The following is a 22,902-nucleotide window of genomic DNA, read 5'->3' as shown; positions in this document are numbered from 1 at the left end:
AGTATTTTTTACTAAATAATTTCCCCCCCAGCGGAAATCCATGTCGCGAGTGGTTCTCCGCTGGGCGGTGCAATTTTTATCAAATGACCTAGGCAATCAATGTAAACAATGTATGACGCCGCTAAGCAAATTTACATTGTAAGCTTGAAGTATTTAGAATGTTACACAAATCAATATTACCACGTTATGTTTAAACATAAGAAATGTAAACTTACACTGACATCCATCGCTACCTGGAATTATACATCTCCAGAAGAATAAATATGGGCAGTTTTATTGCATATCAAGCAATAAACTAAAGAGATAGAGTTTTGAGAAATCTAAAATACAATTGCAGGTTATGGTTTGTAGAAAAAAAAATATGTACAAAATAATATGTAGCTTTGTGATAATTAGTTGATTATAATGATTAAAACCATGATTAATATATGCTAAAGATTGATATGCCTTCACCAACAAACTGTGGTTCAGAGAGTGAAAATAAAGAAAGCTATAGTACAATAAATTCGATACGATTTTGAATTAAACATCTTTTAATCCTATAGATAAACATAATCTAATCAAATGATACAAATGTTTTCTTAACTGTTTTACCAAGTAATCGTTAAAGCTATGTTGGAAGTTAATTCTGTAGATATGTTTTGTTTGAATAATAAAGGACTTACCTTCTGTAGAAGACTGAAAAAAAAGATTGTAAAAAATCAAGTATAGTTTTACAAAATACTCATATGCTTTTTAGGTGTATACACTTTAAAAAAAAAAATAACGTACATGAGAAAAAACTTGTTGCCAAACCGTTCCATTCAGTTCTTAATGATATTATTTCTTCCTTAATGATGTTTATATCGCATTCAATTTGTTCATTTGATAGTGCAATATTTTTAAGGGTCTGTCGTAAAGTTTGTATCTCCATCCTTCGACTATCACCATCACCCTCAGCCATTGATGGACAATTTGTTCTCAACTATAAACACCTACGAAAAGAGTTGAAAAGCATTGTATTTATTATTAAATACAACTATATCAGATTTTTAATTGTAAATGTATAATAATTTTAAACTTGGCGACACCATTGTTTAGAAAAAAGAGTAAGGCAATGCTGCAAAAACTCACATAGTACCTGTATATGGACGTACATCAAGCATTTAACCCCAAAAATGATGATTCTGAATGCAGGATTTGTTTTGGTCTTTAAAAGAGCAACGGCTTGTTATAACATAGCATATTCTAGCAGACGTATCTAACCAATATTATTATTTATATTTCCATACTCACTTAGGTGATTTAATATGTAGCTTTTTGCTAGTTTTCCAAGACTCTCAAACAATGTTTTTTTTTTTTTGCGTTATGAATTTAAATTAAAGTAAAATCACAATTTATTTTATACACGTTTGTCTAAAAACAAAACGTACCTTACGTTTCATAACATCCAACTTTTCCTCTTCATTCTAAATTCAGTGTAGGTTTGCTTTTCCACGTTTGCATCATTTGATGTAAAATTAGTTATTTGTCATCTATAGGGATAATCTATTTGATAAAAGCCTGCTACTTTGGAACCTTATTTATCTTCAAAGACGTCAAGTACTGATAATGACTTTATGTAGTGAAGACCCCCTCAAGGTTCTTTTTCTGTTCCATAAAGCACAATATATCAAAACTTTTAACATTCACATCTTGTTTTCATTTTTTTTAAAGTTCATAAAGTTGGTTATATTACTTTTCCTAAATACTGAGAGAGAGAAAGAAAGATCTGCTAATAAAAAATAAGGAGGGGCTGCAAAATAAATAGATGATTCAATTTTATCTCCTTTATCAGAACAGTTTTCGAGTCCTGCAAAGCTTACTGAGAAGGCAGACAGGTATGTGAATCGCACAACATTTTTTAATCAATGTAATGATGGTTAGTGTAATGAAAAAACCAACATCTGAATGTACTAACATTGAAAAAAAAATCAGTATTTAGATTAAGTAAATGATAGCAAGTGTGTATTATAATCTAATTAAGCTTAAAATAACTATCATAATCAATAAAATTTGTATACTTTTTATAAAATGTTTTAAAGCCAACTTATGCCCATGCCATACAGCATACATGTACATACATGTATGTGTTATTGCTGTTTTTGATATATTTCTTTCTATCGGAGAGAGCTCATCTGATTTTTATGTTTGGAGACCTTTTGATCTGATAGATATTGATTTAAAGTTGATCTGCTTTTTAAAAAAAACTCTTGATGAAGTCATTTTCGTTTTTGAGAACGCGTTTTAGCGATTTTTAGCGGATTGTCTTGTCCAGGGATACCCTCCTAAACAGGAAACTATAGTAGGTTCAACATTTTAGGGATTGTAGACAGGGGTGTGCAATTACAAAATTTGGCCACTAGCCCAGGGGCTAGTGGGAGTACCAAAGTTACTAGCCCAAGATTCAAAGTTACTAGCCAGACTATTTCGGACATGTCGACATTTCATTTTATAAAAAACCCTGTATGATACTAGTATATAATTATTAATATACGAAATATTTATTACTTGCATGTTTTCTGTGGTAGACTAGTTCAAAAATATTCAACTTCATTGATCTCTCACATTTTAGTTACAAAATTGGTTTGGGTACCGTTTATATAATAAAACCCAAACATAACATTGTGAATGTGAACAGACTCTATAAAATCACTGCAACTATCTATGTGTGCATGCATTTTATCCTGTTTAAATTCCATTTACAAAATACACCTATGCAATTAATTAAGTAATGGTAAATTTTAATTTAAAATAATGGAAAATGCACAAATAATAAAATGCAAAATATGAATTCTTTTTTAATTCACCAAGCAGGTCACTTTAAAATGTGTTCATGAGAATCGTTAGTGCAGAAATTTATAATATCTCTGTAATGTATCTCTCTCTCTCTCTCTCTCTCTCTCTCTCTCTCTCTCTCTCTCTCTCTGTAAAAAAAATTATATTAAAAAAAGCCAATGAATACATATTAAAGAAAAAGGAATCATCTTACACTGATGTCACTTGAAAACAGCTGCACAGGTAACTACGGAAGCCATGTGCAGTGAGGCGTGACTATCTCGTCTAGCCACTGGTCAACACTGTCGGTAAAACTTCAAAGTGTGAAACTTACAGCAGAGTGTTTTTCTCAGAAGAATGTAGCACGAGAAAAAAATGCTTAAGAAATTGTTAGGCTATCATGACTTAAAAGGAGCAGATATCATGCCTCTGTGATAACAATGACGATACACTTTTCCTACTAGGACACTGCAAATTTACCGGCATATTTTGCCAACTCTGGTTATGATTTACTAGCCCGACGGGCTACCACAGTTAATGTTTTTGCTAGCCCGACCTCTAAAATCGGTAGCCCCGGGCGTCGGGCGATGGTAATTGCACACCCCTGGTAGATGTATAATTTTGGTACTCATATTTTCGATGCTCAAAAAAAGCGTTGAAGCTCGCTAGGATCCGAAAATAGAGACTGAAAAAAGTCGTAATTTTTCTGATTTTCTTTGTTTATCTCTTCTCGAAAATATTTTGTAAAAACGTGAAATGTAAATAAAGCTTATAATTACAAAAACTTCAATTTGATATCAATAAAAAAGCATGTCTGGCCCAGACAGGATGTCTAATGTCTTTTTATCTCCAAGTGGTTTTTCGGGAGGTCGTTGCAATATAGAGTAAATCAAGACGCAAATCATTTTAACTATGGTATTGAAGAATGTGAATTATAAAAACACAAGAGTATTGAATTATAAATTATTTCACGTTTTTTTCAAGAACTTATAATTCTTAATGAGTGTAATACATTAGCTACAGAGCAAGTCCTCTTCATCAAAACTTCATCTTGTTTTGTGATTGGCCATGCGATGCCGTCGTCTGTCCATTTTTTTTTTCTTTTTTACATTTTTAACGTCTTATACCTATTCCTGTAACTGTTCTTGTTTTCAAGTATATCTTATTTAAAACTAGGGAGAGGTAAATTATACAAAAAGATCTTAGTTTACATAGTAAAAATCTCCTTATTTTTTAATACCTTCTGAAATTAATGAACAGGAGTTGATGCCTAGGGCATGACCAATATGACAGTATAGTAAACAAAATATCAAACGATAATTTCTTCAACTAACACATTATTAGGATATTAACTAAATGCTCTTATAATATTTCAGAAGCCCTCTGTTTGGGATATAAATCTCCAAATGGTATACACATTTTAAGGGTATAATAATTATTATTTTGATTTGGTTATTTTTAAAATAATCTATACTACTATATTAAAATAATAGACTCGAATTTTTGGTCTTTAATACCGATAGATCGGAAGAATACTCTCTTTTGTTTTATGTATTTTCAACGTCATTAGTACTTGAAGATTACCAATTTTTTTTTTATTTTATTCTTAGTTAAGCTTCAATAATTAATTATCAACGAAAATTCCTTAAAAAAAACACCAGAAATCATCTGTATTTCTTGGATTTTACAATCGTGCGCTTGCACAATACATTCACACTAACGGGATCTTTAGTTTATGTGTCCACAATAACATATTTGCATGAGTAAACTCAGAAATGATAATACAAATACGGGTACATTTCATTGGAAATTTGCTATTTATTATGTTCATATATATTAATGATTTCTTCTTAGAGAAAGTATAAAATACTGTATACAGAGTTATTTTCGCTCCATGTTTTTTTTAACCTTCTACACTTCAAAACAGTTACGTCTTGTCTTATCTTCGCCCAAACACGCATGTTTACTAAATAGATAACTTGGAACATTGGCATTCCCCCAGTTTCAAATTCACCCGCTGATAAACGAGGGGAGAGGAGCGAAAAGAAACGGGGCCGAATATTTCCCTGTATACAGTAACAAATATACATTTCAACTAAGTGACAAAAAATAGATAATATGCAAAAAAAATCAAATTACGTCTATTAGGAGAATGAACATAGAATAACTTTTATCGTAAAAATGAATAATGTCCTACGGACCCAGTTTTCCGATAGAATACGTTCCATGTATATTGTCTCTGTAGCAAAGAAAATACGTGTATGTTGGTGAAAAAGTGTTGAATTCTTCCATTATATGGATTCGTTAATTTTCTCCAAAATCGTTCCAGAGCGATTCTGCAATTTTCTGCTACGTTACGGGTGTATGGGAGGCAATCCAACTGTGCTGAGGGCCTTTCCCGAGACACAGATTATTTAAACTAAGGAAAGTGTTGTGAAATTAATAACATTATTGTAGGCTTATAGCTTTGTTACGTAAATGTCAATAATGCGGTGTGTTGATGTACCTATTTCGTAAATGTTCGATATGCAATGTCAACCCGTGCATACACGGGTCAAAGTCTAGTAAAAAAAAATACAAGACCAGCACGTTTTTAACTCACCTGAGCCAAAGGCTCAAGTGAGCTTTTCTGATCACAATTTGTCCGTTGTCTGTCGTTGTCGTTGTCGTCGTCGTTGTTGTAAGCTTTTCACATTTTCATCTTATTCTCAAGAACCACTGGGCAGATTTCAACCAAATTTGGCACAAAGCACCACTAGGTGAAGGGGATTCAAATTTGTTCAAATGAAGTGCCACGCCCTCTTTAAAGGGGATATAAATGAGAATTATTGAAAATTTGTTGGTATTTTTCAAAAATCTTCTTCTCAAAAACTATTCGGACTGAAAAGCTTAAACTTGTGTGGAGGCATCCTCAGGTAGTGTAGATTCAAGTTTGTTCAAATCATGGTCCCGGGGGGTAGGGTGGGGCCACAATTGGGGGATATTATTTTACATAGGAATATATAGAGAAAATCTTTAAAAATCTTCTTCTCAAAAACTATTCGGCCTGGAAAGCTCAACTTTGATTGGAAGCATCCTCAGATAGTGTAGATTCAAGTTTGTTCAAATCATGGTCCCCGGGGTAGGGTGGGGCCACAAAAGGGGGATCATGTTTTACATAGGAATATATAGAGAAAATCTTTAAAAATCTTCTTCTCAAAAACTATTCGGCCTGGAAAGCTCAACTTTGATTGGAAGCATCCTCAGATAGTGTAGATTCAAGTTTGTTCAAATCATGGTCCCCGGGGTAGGGTGGGGCCACAATTGGGGGATCATGTTTTACATAGGAATATATAGAGAAAATCTTTAAAAATCTTCTTCTCAAAAACTATTCGGCCTGGAAAGCTCAACTTTGATTGGAAGCATCCTCAGATAGTGTAGATTCAAATTTGTTCAAATCATGGTCCCCGGGGTAGGGTGGGGCCACAAAAGGGGGATCATGTTTTACATAGGAATATATAGAGAAAATCTTTAAAAATCTTCTTCTCAAAAACTATTCGGCCTGGAAAGCTCAACTTTGATTGGAAGCATCCTCAGATAGTGTAGATTCAAGTTTGTTCAAATCATGGTCCCCGGGGTAGGGTGGGGCCACAAAAGGGGGATCATGTTTTACATAGGAATATATAGAGAAAATCTTTAAAAATCTTCTTCTCAAAAACTATTCGGCCTGGAAAGCTCAACTTTGATTGAAAGCATCCTCAGATAGTGTAGATTCAAGTTTGTTCAAATCATGGTCCCTGGGGGTAGGGCGGGGCCACAATTGGGTATAAATTTTTATATATGTAGAAAATCTTTAAAAGTCTTCTTCTCAAAACTATTAGGCCAGGAAAGCCCAAATTTGAGTGGAAGCATCCCCAGTTCATATAGATTCAAGTTTGTTTAAACAATAGTCCAGGGGTAGGGTGAGGCCACAAAGGGGGATTAATTTTTACTTAGGAATATATAGAGAAATCTTTAAAATATCCTGGGAAAGTTTTCGGTCAAAAACTCAGTACTTAGTGTGAAAGCACAGGCTATGCAGATTTAAGTTTGATGAAACCATCATTCCCTAGAGAAAAGTGGGGCTACGAAATGGGGGGGGGGGGGGCATATAGGAATAGAAAAAAATCTTCTTACAGTTACAAAAACAAAAGGGGCTTGGTATTTACCAAAAAATAAGAGTTGGATAAAAATTGGCAGATTTTCAATTTTTTTTAGCAAGATCTACTGTACTCAGTTGTCAAGCTATTTTGATACTGTAATGCTAATTTGATCAGAGTTAAGGCAATTGTTGCTCAGGTGAGTGATGTGGCCCATGGTCCTCTTGTTGTTGAATCATATAATTTGTAGGTTCGATCCTTGAGAAGCTTTGGATCAATCATATCAATAATGGGCTTAAAGAAAAACCTCTTCACCAAACGTATTTACATTTTCTCTATTCTAATAAAAAACGGCAATAAAAAACTGTCAACCATCTAAAAAAATCCATAACATGAAATACAAATTAATTCAAAGCAGAGCAAGACAGACCCTTTAAAAATATAGAGGTAGGATCAGGTGCCTAGGAGGAGTGAGCATCCTGTGCTGACCGGTCACACCTAATGTCTGCTCTTTGTCGTAATCGATAAAAATGGAAAAGTCCGTAGACAATTAGGTGACAAGTTATGGTTTCACAAAATGTATGAAAAACGTCAGTCAGCATGCGATCCAGTGGACGATTGTATTTGCTGACAAGATTGTTGTATCGACCAAAGAACTTACGAAAAGATGACTTCAAACGAGACTGTTGGCAGTCCTGTTTTATCAACTTGTTTGTCAGTAGCTTACCTCCCCTTAGAAACTGTTCAAACGAAGAGCATGCCCTTGTGTATCGAATTAAATGAAAGACAAACACACCATTAGCAGGTGATGAAGGTATATTGCTACATAAGTAAGGAAAGGTGAATATAGAAAAATTGAAGTCATCGCGTTTAGCAAATAGTTTTGTTGTTAGGTTACCATCAATGTCTAAAGTGCATTTGACACATCCCCCCCCCAAAAAAAAGGAGATTTGTATTGCTTAAACTAAGACTTTTTTGCATACTTGACCCCTTACTAGTTTTATATAAGAGATACTTCAAAACAAGAATAGTTATAGAAGGAATAAGTATAAGAAGTTAAAAATGTAAAAGGATGGACAGACGACGTCTACGTATTGCCATATTTGGCCAGATAAAGAATGTTTGACCAGAGATGCACATCTTACGAAGCGCATAAAGAGCTATGGCAATGGGTCAGTAGGGTGTCCTGAGTGACCTAAAATACATTTTAAAACTGTTAGTTCATATGCTACATGTACCATTGAAAATATGTGTCGATTATTTGATTTTAGTTGCTTTTTTGTAGAATTCAACTTTAACACAAGGGGTCATCACAATGAATTCTAACACTCTAGGTATTGTATTTTGCAATCTAAATTTTAGTAAGCATAACAATGTTAACGGCTTAATATGACAAAAACATTCTTTGTGTTAGCATAGCTGAAACGAATGTTAAAGTTGGCTATTTCTGATCACCTTTTTTTAACGCAAAATCTATGTTTCTACTTGTAAATCTTGTTGACATAATTTTATAACATATTTGCCAAATGTGACCATGCACCATATTCTACATTGTTTACATCGTGACCCTCTTATAAATACTAGGGCCTAAAGTGTGTTTACCGATATGAATAATAACGAAACATATTACCCTTTACAAAAAATTGGATTGTCTGATATCAAAATTTGTTTTCCTTATTTCCCGGAATGTCCGTAAGGATTTTCCGGCAACGTCCAGTCCAGAAAGGTTTGCGACGATAACCGACAATAAAATTAGCACCACTTATAAGGACCAATGTACAACTCGATCGACACTCCGGTGCTAGCCCTCAATTTGGTAGAAGAAAGCGAGTAAAGTCCAATACACGTTTCAACATTTATTAAGGATCTAAAAGTAATTTTGAAACAGATCGGCTGTCCGATTCCGACTAATGTACATAAGAATTTCAACAGTATACAATGTATAAAACAAAAAAATTTAGTAACATGTGTAAAACGATAAATGAACAATTTCTCAGACTATGACACCTGAGCTTATCCGTAAGTAAATTACAGAGCCAATTAATCTTTTTTGAAGTATATAATGCCTGTAACTAATTTAAGCAAAAAAAAGAAGAAAGGTGAGGAAATTCAATTCTCTAAAAGCCTAAACCAGTTAACGTTTTTATTATCATGAAATTATATAAACGAGTGAAAGATATTAACCAACATTTGAACCTAACAAAAACGTTTCCTTACAATAATCTTATTCGAACCATGAGAATGTACATGTATTTTGAATAAAATCGTGCTAAAATGTAGAAGAAAAAGAAAATAAATAAAAGTAAAATCTTCGACATGATAACCTGTCCTTTACAAACATTTGGATTCTCGGAAATCAAAATTTGTTCATGACAATATCAAAAAAATCAACATCTCAAGAACATAAACAAATAATCTATTGATTTCTGCTCAAAGCATTACCAAGCAAGTGCCTTTTAAATGTGTAGCTTTGTTTATAAACTTATATATACTCCATTGTTCAACAATAATATGTCAATGTAAAATTAGCAGAAAAAACTAAGTAGTTTACGGTTTAAATATTTCTCTTATAAACCAAAAACATAGATAAAAATGTCTTAACTTTCACTTTCTAACAACAATAGGTTATGCCGTAAAACCATATCACAATAACCTTAAGCTGTTTGTGAATAAAACTGAAATGATACCTAACTTTTATTGATAAGATCATCAAATGTTCCTACTTATAAGGTTACATGACCCAATAAGCTAACCCAAAACCAAACCATTAAAACGTTCTTTTAGTTAACCATTTTTCCATTTTATATTTTAATAGATGTTTCCACTGAGCTTAAAGAGACATAAGGTCAATGAATTTTATGTTTAAAGTTTCTAATATCTTGGGATCTAATCATAGAAATGTAGGCTACACAACGTACTTTCTTATCATATATGACTCTTAATTTTTAAAACCTATTCAACCAATTCTTTCGATATCAAAATTTAGACTCATTAACTATTGATGCATCCTGTGGCATAATGGGTCTTTTTTATGCCTTAATATTTCTAGCTGATTTTTTTCCGTTGAAAAAGTCAGGTTACTGAAATGGTGAAAATGGCTGAAGGCTGCCAAACGAGTACCCTGTTTGTCCAATAACGCTTCCTACAGTGTTAACGAAGGGAAAGTTTTAGTTTTGAAGATTAACTGTTTATTTTGTAGATATTTGCATGTTACTTGGTATTTGATCTCTGATAATCTATCTGAAAAATAATTGTTTAACTTTATGCATGATATGGTATAAAGGGCACCCATTTTGTCCTGATGAAACCTCATATAGCGTTCAAGATTTTGATTTGTTTTCAGGAACAATTAAACATATATCACATGCCTGAATACTGCTTGGAGTCTTAGTTTTACCAAGTGTTAAACTTAATCATGTTTTGCGAAAAGTTGCATATGGTGTACTGCTTTTGTCCGAAAAACTCTTCCTATAACTTTAAAGGTACATACTGTTTTGTTCCGCAAGTATATGTAGTATAGGTACATAAATTTTACTTGTCTTTTATTTTTAAAAATGAATAAAAGAATGGAAGGTACTGAAATTTTTTAAACATAATTTATTATTTTAAGTGTGCAGATCATTTGTTGACATATTCTGGATATGCATATTACTTTGATTTTAATTTTTGATTAAACATATTACAATACTTCCTTTTGGAACTTAATTAATATCTGTTTACTGAACATTGTGTATATAGTACCACATTTGTACGGATAACTCCTCTTAAGATTTTAATATTTAAGCCTCTTTATGTTCTGCAGTTTACTTGTGAATGTCTGGAACAAGTGTATGTAACTTGTATTTTGCGATTTTATGAGAAAAATGCAAGCTAATGATATCGGTACTTTTTTTTCATAATATTACAAACATAGTGAATAAACTCTCTAAATATAATGTTACTGCTCCTGTAGTTTTTTAGATAGGAATATTTTGCAGTTCAAGTGTATATGCACCATTGAGATTAGAATCACACTTCGATTTTTGATAATATTGAATAAAATACTAAAACGAAACTGCGATCATAGTTGTTTTGGACAGGGTCGGTCTCGGATAAGACTTATGAACTCAAGGTTTACAAATGGTTAACAGATACTGAAACAGCTTTCCACTGGTTGAATACTTGACCTATTTTTTGTTTTAACATTAACTTACAGGACCAAAAAAGAAACACTTTATAGCGATAAAACCTTATTATCTAAAAGAAGGTCACATTGACCTATTTTTGCTATGCTGAAAATGGTTCAGTCGGATTTCACATTAAATTTCATATATTATCAGAATGACTTTTGTGTGCTTGTTCTAATAGTGTCACGATTATTCGTTCAGCAACGTCAAGCATAAACAGTACACGCGACGATGTTAAACTTTCTAATTGGTCAACTCGTTTTCATGGGCAGAGTTTTTAAAGCAGTTTAACACAATGTCACAGCTTTTGAATTCTTAGAACACTTCATTTTTCACAAAAATTCAGTATCTCTTTATGTTTAAATTATATTCTAATCTCTGCTCCCCCCTACCCCTCCTTTCTAATAAACACTGTAAGCGGGCGTTTAAACAACGGTCCAGAGTACGCATATCTCACTCATAGATAGGATAGGATCGTACATGTTCGCCATGGTTTGCGATTTTGGCGTAAGACAAAATATAAAGTTGCATGTACATGTAATTCTCGGTTATTTCAGGAAGAAAGTTCCATAATGCGCATTTACTACCCACTAACTTACTCGTCAAAGTACATGAAATAAAGATACATTTCTCAATTTTTTACCTTTTAATCGGGAATCAACAGTCAAAAACATCGAATTGAACGATGCTATAAAACTTAAGACAGAAGTTAAAATTTTAACATATTTTAATTTAAAATATTCTGATACTCTGAACAGTTGAACCCGAACAGTTTTACTTAAAATATGTTATACTGCCAGTATGCCAGGGGCTCGTTTCATAAAAGGTCATACGTCCAGACTTAGCGCTGTGCAGGTGTAAATACGGGACTAGTTTGAATATCTGCGTTTCATTAAAGAGTGACCGACTAAAGTTAAGCCTAAATTTTACGTACACACATAGGTAGGCGTAAGTTCGGACGTAAACATAAATAAGCATATATAATATGAAACGACTAATGTATTTTATCACCAAAGCGATTTAGGTTATATGTTTTGTCACATTCGGATACTGAGAAAGAACGATTTATGCTTTTAATTCTGGAATTTGATTTCCACGGGAGTTTCTTCGGATTTAATGTGCGCAGTGGAGTTTCTCCCGAATAAATGTGCGAGAGAGAGAGAGAGAGAGAGAGAGAGAGAGAGAGAGAGAGAGAGAGAGAGAGAGAGAGAGAGAGATCGAGAGATCATAATTTATGATTTTTAAGTGTCCTAATTTTAATTTTATATGTTGCAATTTATAAACTTACATTGTATTTTTTCTGTACCATTTTTTAAAAACATTTACTATGAACAAGTTATAACTAAATGTAATGTAAACTGTTTACATTACATTTAGTTATAACTTAAACTTTTAAAATTGCTTTCCCAAGAAAATACCTAATTTTTTTTTCTAATTTATACGGTATATTTTATAACCTACGATGTATGTACATGTAGATGCATTAATACTAAAAGCGAATGATACTGAAAGTCGAAGCCGATTAAACTCACATATGCAAATGCACAATCATAAACTTAATATGTGGTTATTAATTTAAAGTGAAGATATGTTATTGATACATGATTTTTAACTACAAGAATGATGATACAATAGACTTTAGAAAAGTCTAAATTCAAATTAATTTGATGAATACAAATTATTGTGTCCAAATTCTGGATACAGAAAGTGAAACAGATCTTAATTCATGTACATTTATAAAATACATTAAATTGCGCTAAAATACAAACCATCTTGAAATGATTGAAAACAAAAATGCATTTATGTTGTTCTATAACCCCTAAAATTCATTTCAATTGAAATCCGCCATGATTAACAGTGACAGAGGTCAGAAAATGGGATGTAAACATCAATATGACAACTTATACATTTACATCGACCCAGTAAATTGAAAAAAATTCAATATGATAAAAGTAATAAAATAACACAAATTTTGGACTATCTAATTATTTAAGATGATATATTGAGCAAATAACACATGTAATGTACCTCAACTAAAATAATGCCGAGTAAGCCCGCTTTTAATTAAACATTATACATGTAATATACAGATAAATCATTTAAGATTTCTGTGTGTTTGCGAATCTCAATAATACTCCTTGCGCTGGTATTCGAGAAAATCATATACACTTTACCATTTTTGAATTTTTAATGTTTTATCTATTTGTATAATTTAAGTTTGATATTTTGTGTTTTTTGTCCGGTGAATTGTTGAAGAGGAAGGACTATTATTTAGCAATTTTAACCTTTGTGTAAAACAAGAATTTATCAAACCTTAAATATTTTTAAATCAAAATTATTACAATTGTTTCTTTAAAATTAATCATTTTTCCACGTGTTACATCCACCTATACATAACAGAGTTATAGATGTAAAGTACTGCGTTGTCAAGAGCTTATGCTAAAGCTAAAGTCTTAAGTGTTCGCTTCTAGTTAATCCGTTTTATAAAATGCAAAATACGCAGTTAGACCTCTCGTAAAACAGATAAAGGTATGTCTATGATAGGTTGGGGAGATAGATAGATAGATAGATAGATAGATAGATAGATAGATAGATAGATAGATAGATAGATAGATAGATAGATAGATACATGTGTAGATGATAGATAGATAGATAGATAGATAGATAGATAGATAGATAGATTGATAGAAAAGTATTGGCTGCGACTTTAAAACACTATTACTCACAGGGATCTATTTCCTATAAGCAAAATGCAAATAGATATACATGTCTATATGTGAAGCTTTTAACGCTCATTTTACGCTATATACAAACAATACTATATTTCAATTAGATTGATAGATAATGAAGAACAACTTTTCCAGCGACATTATTATCGTTGCATGTTTCGTTTTTTTTTTTTGTTATAAAGCAAAAACTTTTTCAGGCGCCTATATCCCTTATTTAAGAGGTCAGTCCCTTTTTTCTGGTCTTAAATGAAAGCCCTTAAATTTATGTTTTATATGCATTTAGAAAATATTTCAAGCTTAAAAGTTACGAAGCGAAATCGCGAGTAAAAGTTAGCAATTTTTAAATCATAGAGTTTGAATTTATAATTAAATTGGTACAATTAGAAATAAAAAGTAATAAAAAAATCAGAGGATAACATTCACAGTCTCAATTTCAAAGATTTCTTACTTTGGATTATTTGCTACGTACCATTTCGGATCCTTTGTCCGGAAACTAATGCACCTAAAATATTAAAACAAAGGAATAACTCAAAACCCGGACGTTAAGATTTCCCAATCTTTTTGTGATAAAAAAACTAAATTTAATTTACAATAGACACTGAAAATTTGAATGAAATCTGACAACAAACAAAAAAGGTATCAAGGTTTAAGAAACGTGTGGAAAAAGAATAATAACTAGACACGATCTCGTTGCGAGCAACGATGAGGTCGTCCGTCCATATTTTGGAAGGAAATATGACATCATCGACTTAAATTTTTGATAACAAAACATGATATGGAGAAAGGAGTGAAGTATCAATTCTTTATTGTATCGCTTCTCTCTTACATTGCTTTTTTAAATACTTGCATTTCTTCCAATTCAGATAGAGCAGATTAAACTTGTTTACCTCTGGTCCCTAAAAACTCTTATTGGGTAACGAAAGAGAAAATCATTATATTGTTAGGGTATATAAACGTATTATACCTAATCTAGCTTTAATAACTTTTCACAAAATGGCTTTCATTAAAGGGCTATAGATAAAAGATTTTAGAGCTCTTTGATCCCCTAATTTAAGGGACCAGTCCTTTTTTCCTGGAATCAAATGAAAGGACATTTAATTCTGAACACATTTTGTCAACAAATGTTTAGAAATTCGCTACCGTTCTTGAGATATATGAGAAAGAAAGTTTCCGGGGCTGATCCCTTATCTCCTTATGGGGGCCGTTTGACGAAATTTTGAAGGTTGCCAATTGTTAAAAACATCATTTTGTACAACTTATCATCAGTACTGCATTTCAAAATATGTTTCCTTTCTGAGATATAGGTGATCAAAATTTTTGACTTTTGGCCCCTAAAAACCCTAAATTGCATAACACATGATAAAATCATTACAATGCTCGGATACATAACTGTGAGATAAACATATTTGCTTCTATTATTTATTACAAAATATCCCTCGGTGAGGAGCTATAGATAAAAGACTTTAGAGCCCTCTAGGTCCCTTATTTATGGAGCCAGCCCTTTTTTTACGTATCAATTGAAAGGTCATTTAATTTCTAAGACATTTTGTTCAACAAGTGTTTAAAAATTTGTCACCGTTTTTGCGATATCTGAGAAAAAACGTTTTTGGGGTTGGTCCCTTATCTCCTTTTTGGGGCCGCTGAACCAAATGTTGAAGCTTGCAATTTGTTACGTACATCATTAAAAGCACCCCATCTTCTATACTGCATTTCAAAATAGTTCTCCTTTTTTAGATATAAGGGATCAAAGTTTTGGACTTTTGGCCCCTAAAAACCCATAATTACGTAACACATGATAAAATCATTATACTGTTGGGCTTCATAACTGTAAGATAAACATATTTGCTTCTATAATTTATTACAAAATATCCTTCGGTAAGGAGCTATAGATTAAAGACTTTAGACCCCTCTAGGTCCCTAATTGAAGGGGTCGGCCCCCTTTCCTTGATATCAGCTGAAAGGTCTTGTAAATTTAAACTTTTTTTTCATTACATATTATAACAAAATGTTTTCCAGAAAAGAGATAAACAAAGAAAAGCACGAAAATCATTTTCATATCTCAAATTCGAGCCCTACCGAGCTCCGGCGTTTCTTGTGCTAAACAAACAGGAATGGTTTTGTTCAGATAAAGAATCTTTTGTCTATCATCCCTAAAATTTTGAAATCAATATCATTTGTAGTTTAGGAGAACACCCTTGCACAAGCCAACCCCCTAAAAATCCTTAAAATGCCAATATCTCAAAAAGGGAACTGACGTCATCAACCAAAATTATTTCCGATAAGGATCAGAACATAGTTGGTAAGATCTGAAAACTTCGTGCAAATCGGTCCAGCCATTTCTGAGATATTGCTTGCACAAAAAGTGGTAAGAAAAAAGAAGAAGAAGAAGAAAAAGAATCCGAAGAATAACAATAAGGTCTTCCGTTGGAAACGCAAGACCTTATTAATGAAGAACTACCGTCAGAATCAGTACAATGTCTTCTGTTGGAAACGGAAGACCTTAATTTGACGGAAACCAAAAAAAAAAACATTGTGACGTGTACATGATTTTCTGGAATACCAGCGCAAGGAGTGTTATTTAGTGTCGAAAACACATGGTAATCTTAAATGAATTATTCGCATAATACATGTATAATATTTAATTCAAAGCGGGCTTGCTCAGTATTATTTTGGCTGAAGTAAATGACTTGTGTAATCTGCTCAATAGAATTATCAATATATGATCGTAAGTAATTAGGTAGTCCAAAATATATGTTATTTATTACATTTATCATATTCAAATTTTGAATTTACTGGGTCGGTGTAAATTTACAAATTGTCATATTGATTTTTACATCCAATTCTCTTACCTCTGTCGTTTGTCATTACACAGTTCAATTGATATGAATTTGGTGGTTCTAAAACAAAATTAATGCATTTTTGTTTTGAATCATTTCGCGATGTTTTGAATTGTATCGCAATACAATGTAGTTTATACATGTCCAATGATGTATACATATATAATGATAAGCTACAATTTCTGTATCCAGTATTCAGAAAAAATAATTCGTATTTATCAAATCAGTTTGAATTGCAGACTTGCTTAAACTCTTATGTGGCATCATTTGTGTAGTTAAAAACCATGTATCAATAACATATCTTCACTTTAAAAGGAGAATCACAAATTAAGTTTACAATTGTGCATTAGTACTAGTGAGTTTACTTGGCCTCGATTTTTAGTATAATTTGCATTCAATATTATTTAATGCATTTACAGGTATATACATCGTTTATTATACTTTCATGTTCATATATAAACCGCAAAAAAAAAACCCAGCTTTTTTCTTGGGAAGTAATTTTATTGAAAGATTTTGAAGAGGTAAAGTTATTACTAAATGTAATGTAAGTTTGTTCATGGTTTATGTTGTAGAAAGAAAAATAGTGGTTTAGAAAAATATAATGTAGGTTTATTAAATGCACACAAAAAATCAAAATTTGGGTACGTTTTTTTATATAAATTATTATCTCTCTCTCTCTCTCTCTCTCTCTCTCTCTCTCTCTCTCTCTCTCTCTCTCTTTGGGAGAAACCTTCGTGTGCACATTCATTCCAAAGAAACTTCCGTGACAATCAAAGTTCAGAATTAAGAGTAAAAATCGTTCTTTCTCAGTATCTGAATGTGACAATACATGTAACTTAAATCGCAATAGTGATAAAATACAATAGTCGTTTCATATTATATATGCTTACTTATGTTTACGTCCGAACTTACGCCTACTTATGAGTGGACGTAAAATTGTGGCTTAACTTTAGTTGGACGTAAAGATGCGTTCTTTAATGAAACGCAAGTATTCGAACTAGTCCCGTTAATACACCGGCGCAGCGTTAAGTCTGGACGTACGACCCTTTATGAAACGAGCTTCTTGTATATTGGTTGTATAAGAGATCTTAAATAAAACTGTTCGGGTTCAACTGTTCAGAATATCAGAATAGACATCGAGTGTGGTCGGTTGCAGATTAATAGAATCATTCCACACCGTGAATTTTGACTCTGATCAACCCCACAATAGTATAATATAATGAATGATTATTTTACCTTTCAAGTTTGTTTGCGATTTATTTTTTCGGCGCGTCACAATAAAGTCAATAAGCATACATGTTATTTTTAATTAAAGTATGTTGAAATGTTAACCTCTGTCTCAAGTCTTATAGCATAGTTTTATTCATTTTTCGACTTTTAATTGCCGATTAAAAGGTAAACAATTGAGAAATGTATCTCTATTTCTGTACTTTGACGAGTAAGCTAGTAGGTAGTAAATGCGCATTATGCAACTTTCTTCCTGAAATAAACAAATATTACATGTAAATGCAACTTTTAATATTATATTTTGTCTAACGCAAAAATCGCAAACCATGGCGAACATGTACGATCCTATCCTATCTATGAGTGAGATATGCGTACTCTGGACCGTTGTTTAAACGCCCGCTTACAGTGTTTATTAGAAAGGAGGGGTAGGGGGGCAGAGATTAGAATATAATTTAAACATAAAGAGATATTGAATGTTGGTAGAGAATAAAGTGCTCTAAGAATTCAAAAGTCGTGGCATTGCTATTGTAGATAATGATATATTATCGCTATAACGTGTATCTTTTTGGTCCTGTCAGGTAATGTTAAAAAAAAAATAGGTCAAGTATTCAACCAGTGGGAAGCTGTTTAATCTTGTCTTTGTACTGTGTATGAACAGTATCTGTTAACCATTTGTAAACCTTGAGTTCATAAGTCTTATCGGAGACCGACCCTGTCCAAAACAATTATGATCGCGGTTTCGTTTTTGGTATTGTAATTTCAATATTATCAAAAATCGAAGTATGAATCTAATTAAAATGGTGCATATTCATTTGAACTGCAAAAAAGCCCTATCTAAAAAAATACAGGCGCAGTAATATTGTATTAACACAATTTATTACCTATGTGTGTTATATTATAGAAAAAAGTACCAAGATGCAAGGCTTGGATTTTTCTAAAAAAAAAAAAAAGCAAAAAAGCAAAATACCAGTTATATACACTTGTTCCAGACATGTAAAACTGCAGAACACAAAAGAAGCTTAAATCTATTTGGAATTATCCGTACAAATGGGGTACTCTATACACAATGTTTTCCAGACAAAGATGACTTAAAATACCAATGGTTAATTATTTGATTATCAAATGACGTAAAATTGTGGCTTAACTTTAGTCGAACGTAAAGATGCACTCTTTAATGAAACGCAAATATTCGAACTAGTCCCATATTAACACCGGCGCAGCGCTAGGACTTGACGTACGACCTTTTATGAAACGAGCCCCAGAGCTTATGTCGGAGAGTAAAAACCCGTGCAATGCATATTCAAATGTCACCCAGCAAGGTGACCAACAACTGAACATATAAGAGGTGAAACTAAATACGAATACCTGTTATTCGAACCTTTATTACATGTTAATAAACCTGATCAATTGGAAGACGAGACAAAGTGTTTAAACGCTTTAAACAGTGTGTGTATTTCTATTTAGAAATTATATTAACATAATTCAAGGAACTTGACTTTTGAAATCAGGCAATTTTTTCTGGTGTAAAGAGGTGAAAGATAATTGGTTTGTATCCAAATCATTAATGTACAAACAACATTGGAACGTCCGCACCGAACGGCTTCAAATAAATATAGTTTACTTTATATGAATAGACTTACGATCACCATATTTTGTTTTTTACTGTCTATACATGTAACAACTTTCAGATGTTAATCTAAACGCTAATCAGAGCATTTATTTTTTTTCAAAATTATCGATTGGTTCTTTTAATTTTCAATATGACTGAATAATAAGATTGAAAGAAAAATGTCTTTCTCATTTTTTTTTTTACCTTCAACGATGTGCATCTTCAAGGGCAATGTCGCTTAGGAGAGCAAAGTGGTTCATAAACTTTTTTTTTTAATTTTAGATACGATAACTACTTTTACAATAGTTACAATTGCTGTCTTCTGTATGATCGCATGCGTCATTCTCTTTTGCATTTGTCGCCGTGTTACAAAAGGTGAGTAACAACTACAAATTAATTTCGTTACTTATACATGTAAATAATTAAATGTGAGTTTATCTTGTAATCATATTTCTCCTTTTACCAGCATTAACGGCTGAAGTGACAATCAAATTTTACGGAGTTCGAATCCCACTGTAACAACTGTTCATGATACAACACATTAAATACAATAAACACTATAAAAAATATAATTTATGAATAATAATTTATAATTCATTCTCGTTTGTAAAGGTGTTTAAAACAAAAAATAGTAGCAAAAAGACGCGTTACATCAATGTTGCGATATGCTATTATTTAATCATGTCGCTGATCAAGGGAAAGTTTGTTAGCTTTCCAAGATTTATTGAATGATGCTTGAGACTAGAAAATGTTCACATTTCCAAACTATTTACTGGTACACTTTTTGTTGAAAGTCAAGGGTTTGTCTTTTTTCCATGGAAATACATGTACGAGTAAATGTCTCAATATTTTTTTTCGAACAGCCCACATATAGAGAAATTTAACTATTTTTGTTTTTACTTTTAGACGATTCAGATCATCTCATTGAGACTTCAAGCATCCAGCTTAGTGAGAAAAACAACAGAAGGCAATGTAAAGCAGTATTAATATAAACAGAACAATGTGGGCATATTTTAGTTAAATGAATTTAATTAATAAATATTGAAGTTGTTGTGCATTACTTTAATTGCACTGTTTGGTGAAGTCCTTCTTTAAATATATGTAAGTTATGCCAAAAAATCCACGTCCATCGTAATATACATGTATAGATGGGTTTTATTGTAAAGAAAACACACGTCCTACTGAATAATTTTTTATCATAGTTGTACGTTACTGCATTCATTTTCTATAATTATGCCTTCTGTCAGTTTGTCGCTATATATTAAAAAAAATATATTTTCACATAGTATACAAAGGGTTTACAGCGTAAGCATACTATGCCGAAATAGAGCACGGCAAAATGGCCAAGGCGACCCGGGTTCAAACCCCGAAGGCCGCAAATTTTTTTTTTTTTACTATTTTTCGCTTAGATCAACGATTTTATCTTTGAATTGATAAGTTTGATCTAATCTATCCAAAAATCGGACTTTAGACCCACTCGTTGCTTGCAACGAGATCGTGTCTAGTTATTATTAATATTATTTATTACTGAAATATATTACCAAGTTTCATAAAAATGTGTTTTTGTTCATCAGACTGACGTGCCTTTTTTGCAGGAATTCAGTATTTTGTGCTGCTTTTTAGGAAATCAGCAATTTATTATTATAGCCTTGCATTGTTAAAAAATGAATAGAGGTACATTGATATAATTCCTTCATTGTATTTGCCTAAAACCTTGCCACATTATAGATGCAGAGCTCTCAGGTGTAGAACTGGTTTTTAAGTTATGAGTAATTTGTTACCTGAGTTCTTTTTAACACTTATATTTAAAGTTACTATCTGTGATAATGCTAAAAGCGTTTCTTTTGCGTTTGATAGTCATTTTTATAGAGCAATTTTGATTTTAGAAGTACAAATATTTTTCACGGTAACCATGTCACATGTATCTATCCTTTGTACAGGTATTTATTACTGTCAATCAGGGGATGAATATGGGCATTTCGAAAAGTTTTGTGAAAAATTTCTTCCGGGAATTCTAATAAAAGAAATAGAATCGGGCCAATCTAGCCCGCAACGCCTCGCGCTAGTGCTATTCCCTTCCTCTGCAAACCGGCAAGATCCAACGAACAGTCTTAAACAGTTATTGACGGACACGCTATTCAATTATCAAATATCAGGTGAATGTAACATTGAGTCAATTATATATCTTATATTAATTAAAACGAATGAAATAAAATTGATTGATTGTTAAGTGTATATTTAAACATAAAATAAAAATTGCTACCTTATCAAACTTCGTCAAGTTAATGATGCTTTGTTTGTTTTCAGATCCCGATGAAATTTGGATTGTTCAAGTTTCATTTGATGAAAACAACGGTGATGATCCAACAAATTTGATGGATAGAGACACATTCGAGTATGCCAAAGCAGATCGTCCAGAAAATATTGTTTGGTTCATCAACATTGTATACAAAACTAACTTTGAGTTTTCAACCTGTGACATTAACACAAGAGCTGCTGATCAGTTGAAATCACATGTAGCAACTTTCAAAAGACGTCCATAACATGTTTACTTGGTCTTTTCTACATAAACAGTGCATTCGTATAAATTCACGGGTTTTTTTTGGTTCGTAATTTACAAAAACGGTGATAGATCAATTATTAACTTTTGATAAAAGATTAAAACTAATAACAGATATGTACTTGCAAGTTACATGTATTGCAGACGTGGAAAACATTACGATGGTTTTAATTTCACTATGTTCACGGTTAGACGTGAACATTAAGCTACTGTAAATATTCACTGTGCATTTGCAAACTCCGTGTATGCCGCCATTAAAGATGATATTGAAAGATTTGTGCATAGGTTGGGCCAAAATTACCACTTCCCTACCGTAATTATAGTACTTTTAAAAACACAAGCATACATATTATGTATGATTTATGTTTATTAAACACCTACATGTAATAATACCAACGGAACATTCAATTCACCTTAACCTTTAAACACCCTTCAGGTCTACGGCCCTATCAAAGCTATTGTAGTTATTTCGGACCTCTTCAAAAGAGATTACTATACAACCTGCGGGTTGTTTGCGATTGGCATTCATATTGCAGTTCGCGTTTAAGATTAATTGATTGTAAAGTCGTACATATTTTGAACATATTACGCCCCCTAATGTTCATGCTCAAAATGTCGGGTGTGCAATATTCAATAGTGCGAATTACCTTCGATAACATACTTAAATTATCTTTCTAAAAGTTTTAATGGACTTTGGACAGTAACTTAAAGTGATTCAAAAAAATATTAATGTAAATGTATGGTTACATGTTCATTACAAATCATATACATATTCATAATATGTATGTGTTTCAATCTCTATTTAAATTGACGTCGATTGACCGTGAAATTAAAAACACCGTGAATGGTACTAACACAGA

General features: G+C 32.2%; 2 protein-coding genes across 2 annotated transcripts in view; both read left to right on the top strand.

Moving 5' to 3' along the window:
* Nucleotides 1–22,902, top strand: part of LOC105347560 (uncharacterized) — a 273,923-nt gene that overhangs the window by 211,067 nt on the left and 39,954 nt on the right. The window lies entirely within an intron of this gene.
* LOC136273738 (uncharacterized) lies at nucleotides 1,814–22,045 on the top strand. The gene is made up of 6 exons (XM_066079044.1): nucleotides 1,814–1,859; nucleotides 8,200–8,248; nucleotides 19,765–19,857; nucleotides 20,389–20,454; nucleotides 21,423–21,638; nucleotides 21,790–22,045. The coding sequence occupies exons 2-6, from the start codon at nucleotides 8,230–8,232 to the stop codon at nucleotides 22,023–22,025; spliced, it is 630 nt and encodes a 209-aa protein (XP_065935116.1). The 5' UTR covers nucleotides 1,814–1,859; nucleotides 8,200–8,229; the 3' UTR covers nucleotides 22,026–22,045.

This window comes from Magallana gigas, chromosome 1, assembly GCF_963853765.1.
Source record: "Magallana gigas chromosome 1, xbMagGiga1.1, whole genome shotgun sequence".
NCBI classification, from domain to species: Eukaryota; Metazoa; Mollusca; class Bivalvia; order Ostreida; family Ostreidae; genus Magallana; species Magallana gigas.
Note: the sequence above shows the minus strand (reverse complement) of the source record. Positions and strands in the feature narration are given on the sequence as shown.

Coding starts and splice junctions, on each gene's coding strand:
- LOC136273738 (XM_066079044.1), top strand. Junction 19,858..20,388: donor TTGTCGCCGTGTTACAAAAG/GTGAGTAACAAC, acceptor TTTTACTTTTAG/ACGATTCAGATCATCTCATT. Junction 20,455..21,422: donor GAAAAACAACAGAAGGCAAT/GTAAAGCAGTAT, acceptor TCCTTTGTACAG/GTATTTATTACTGTCAATCA.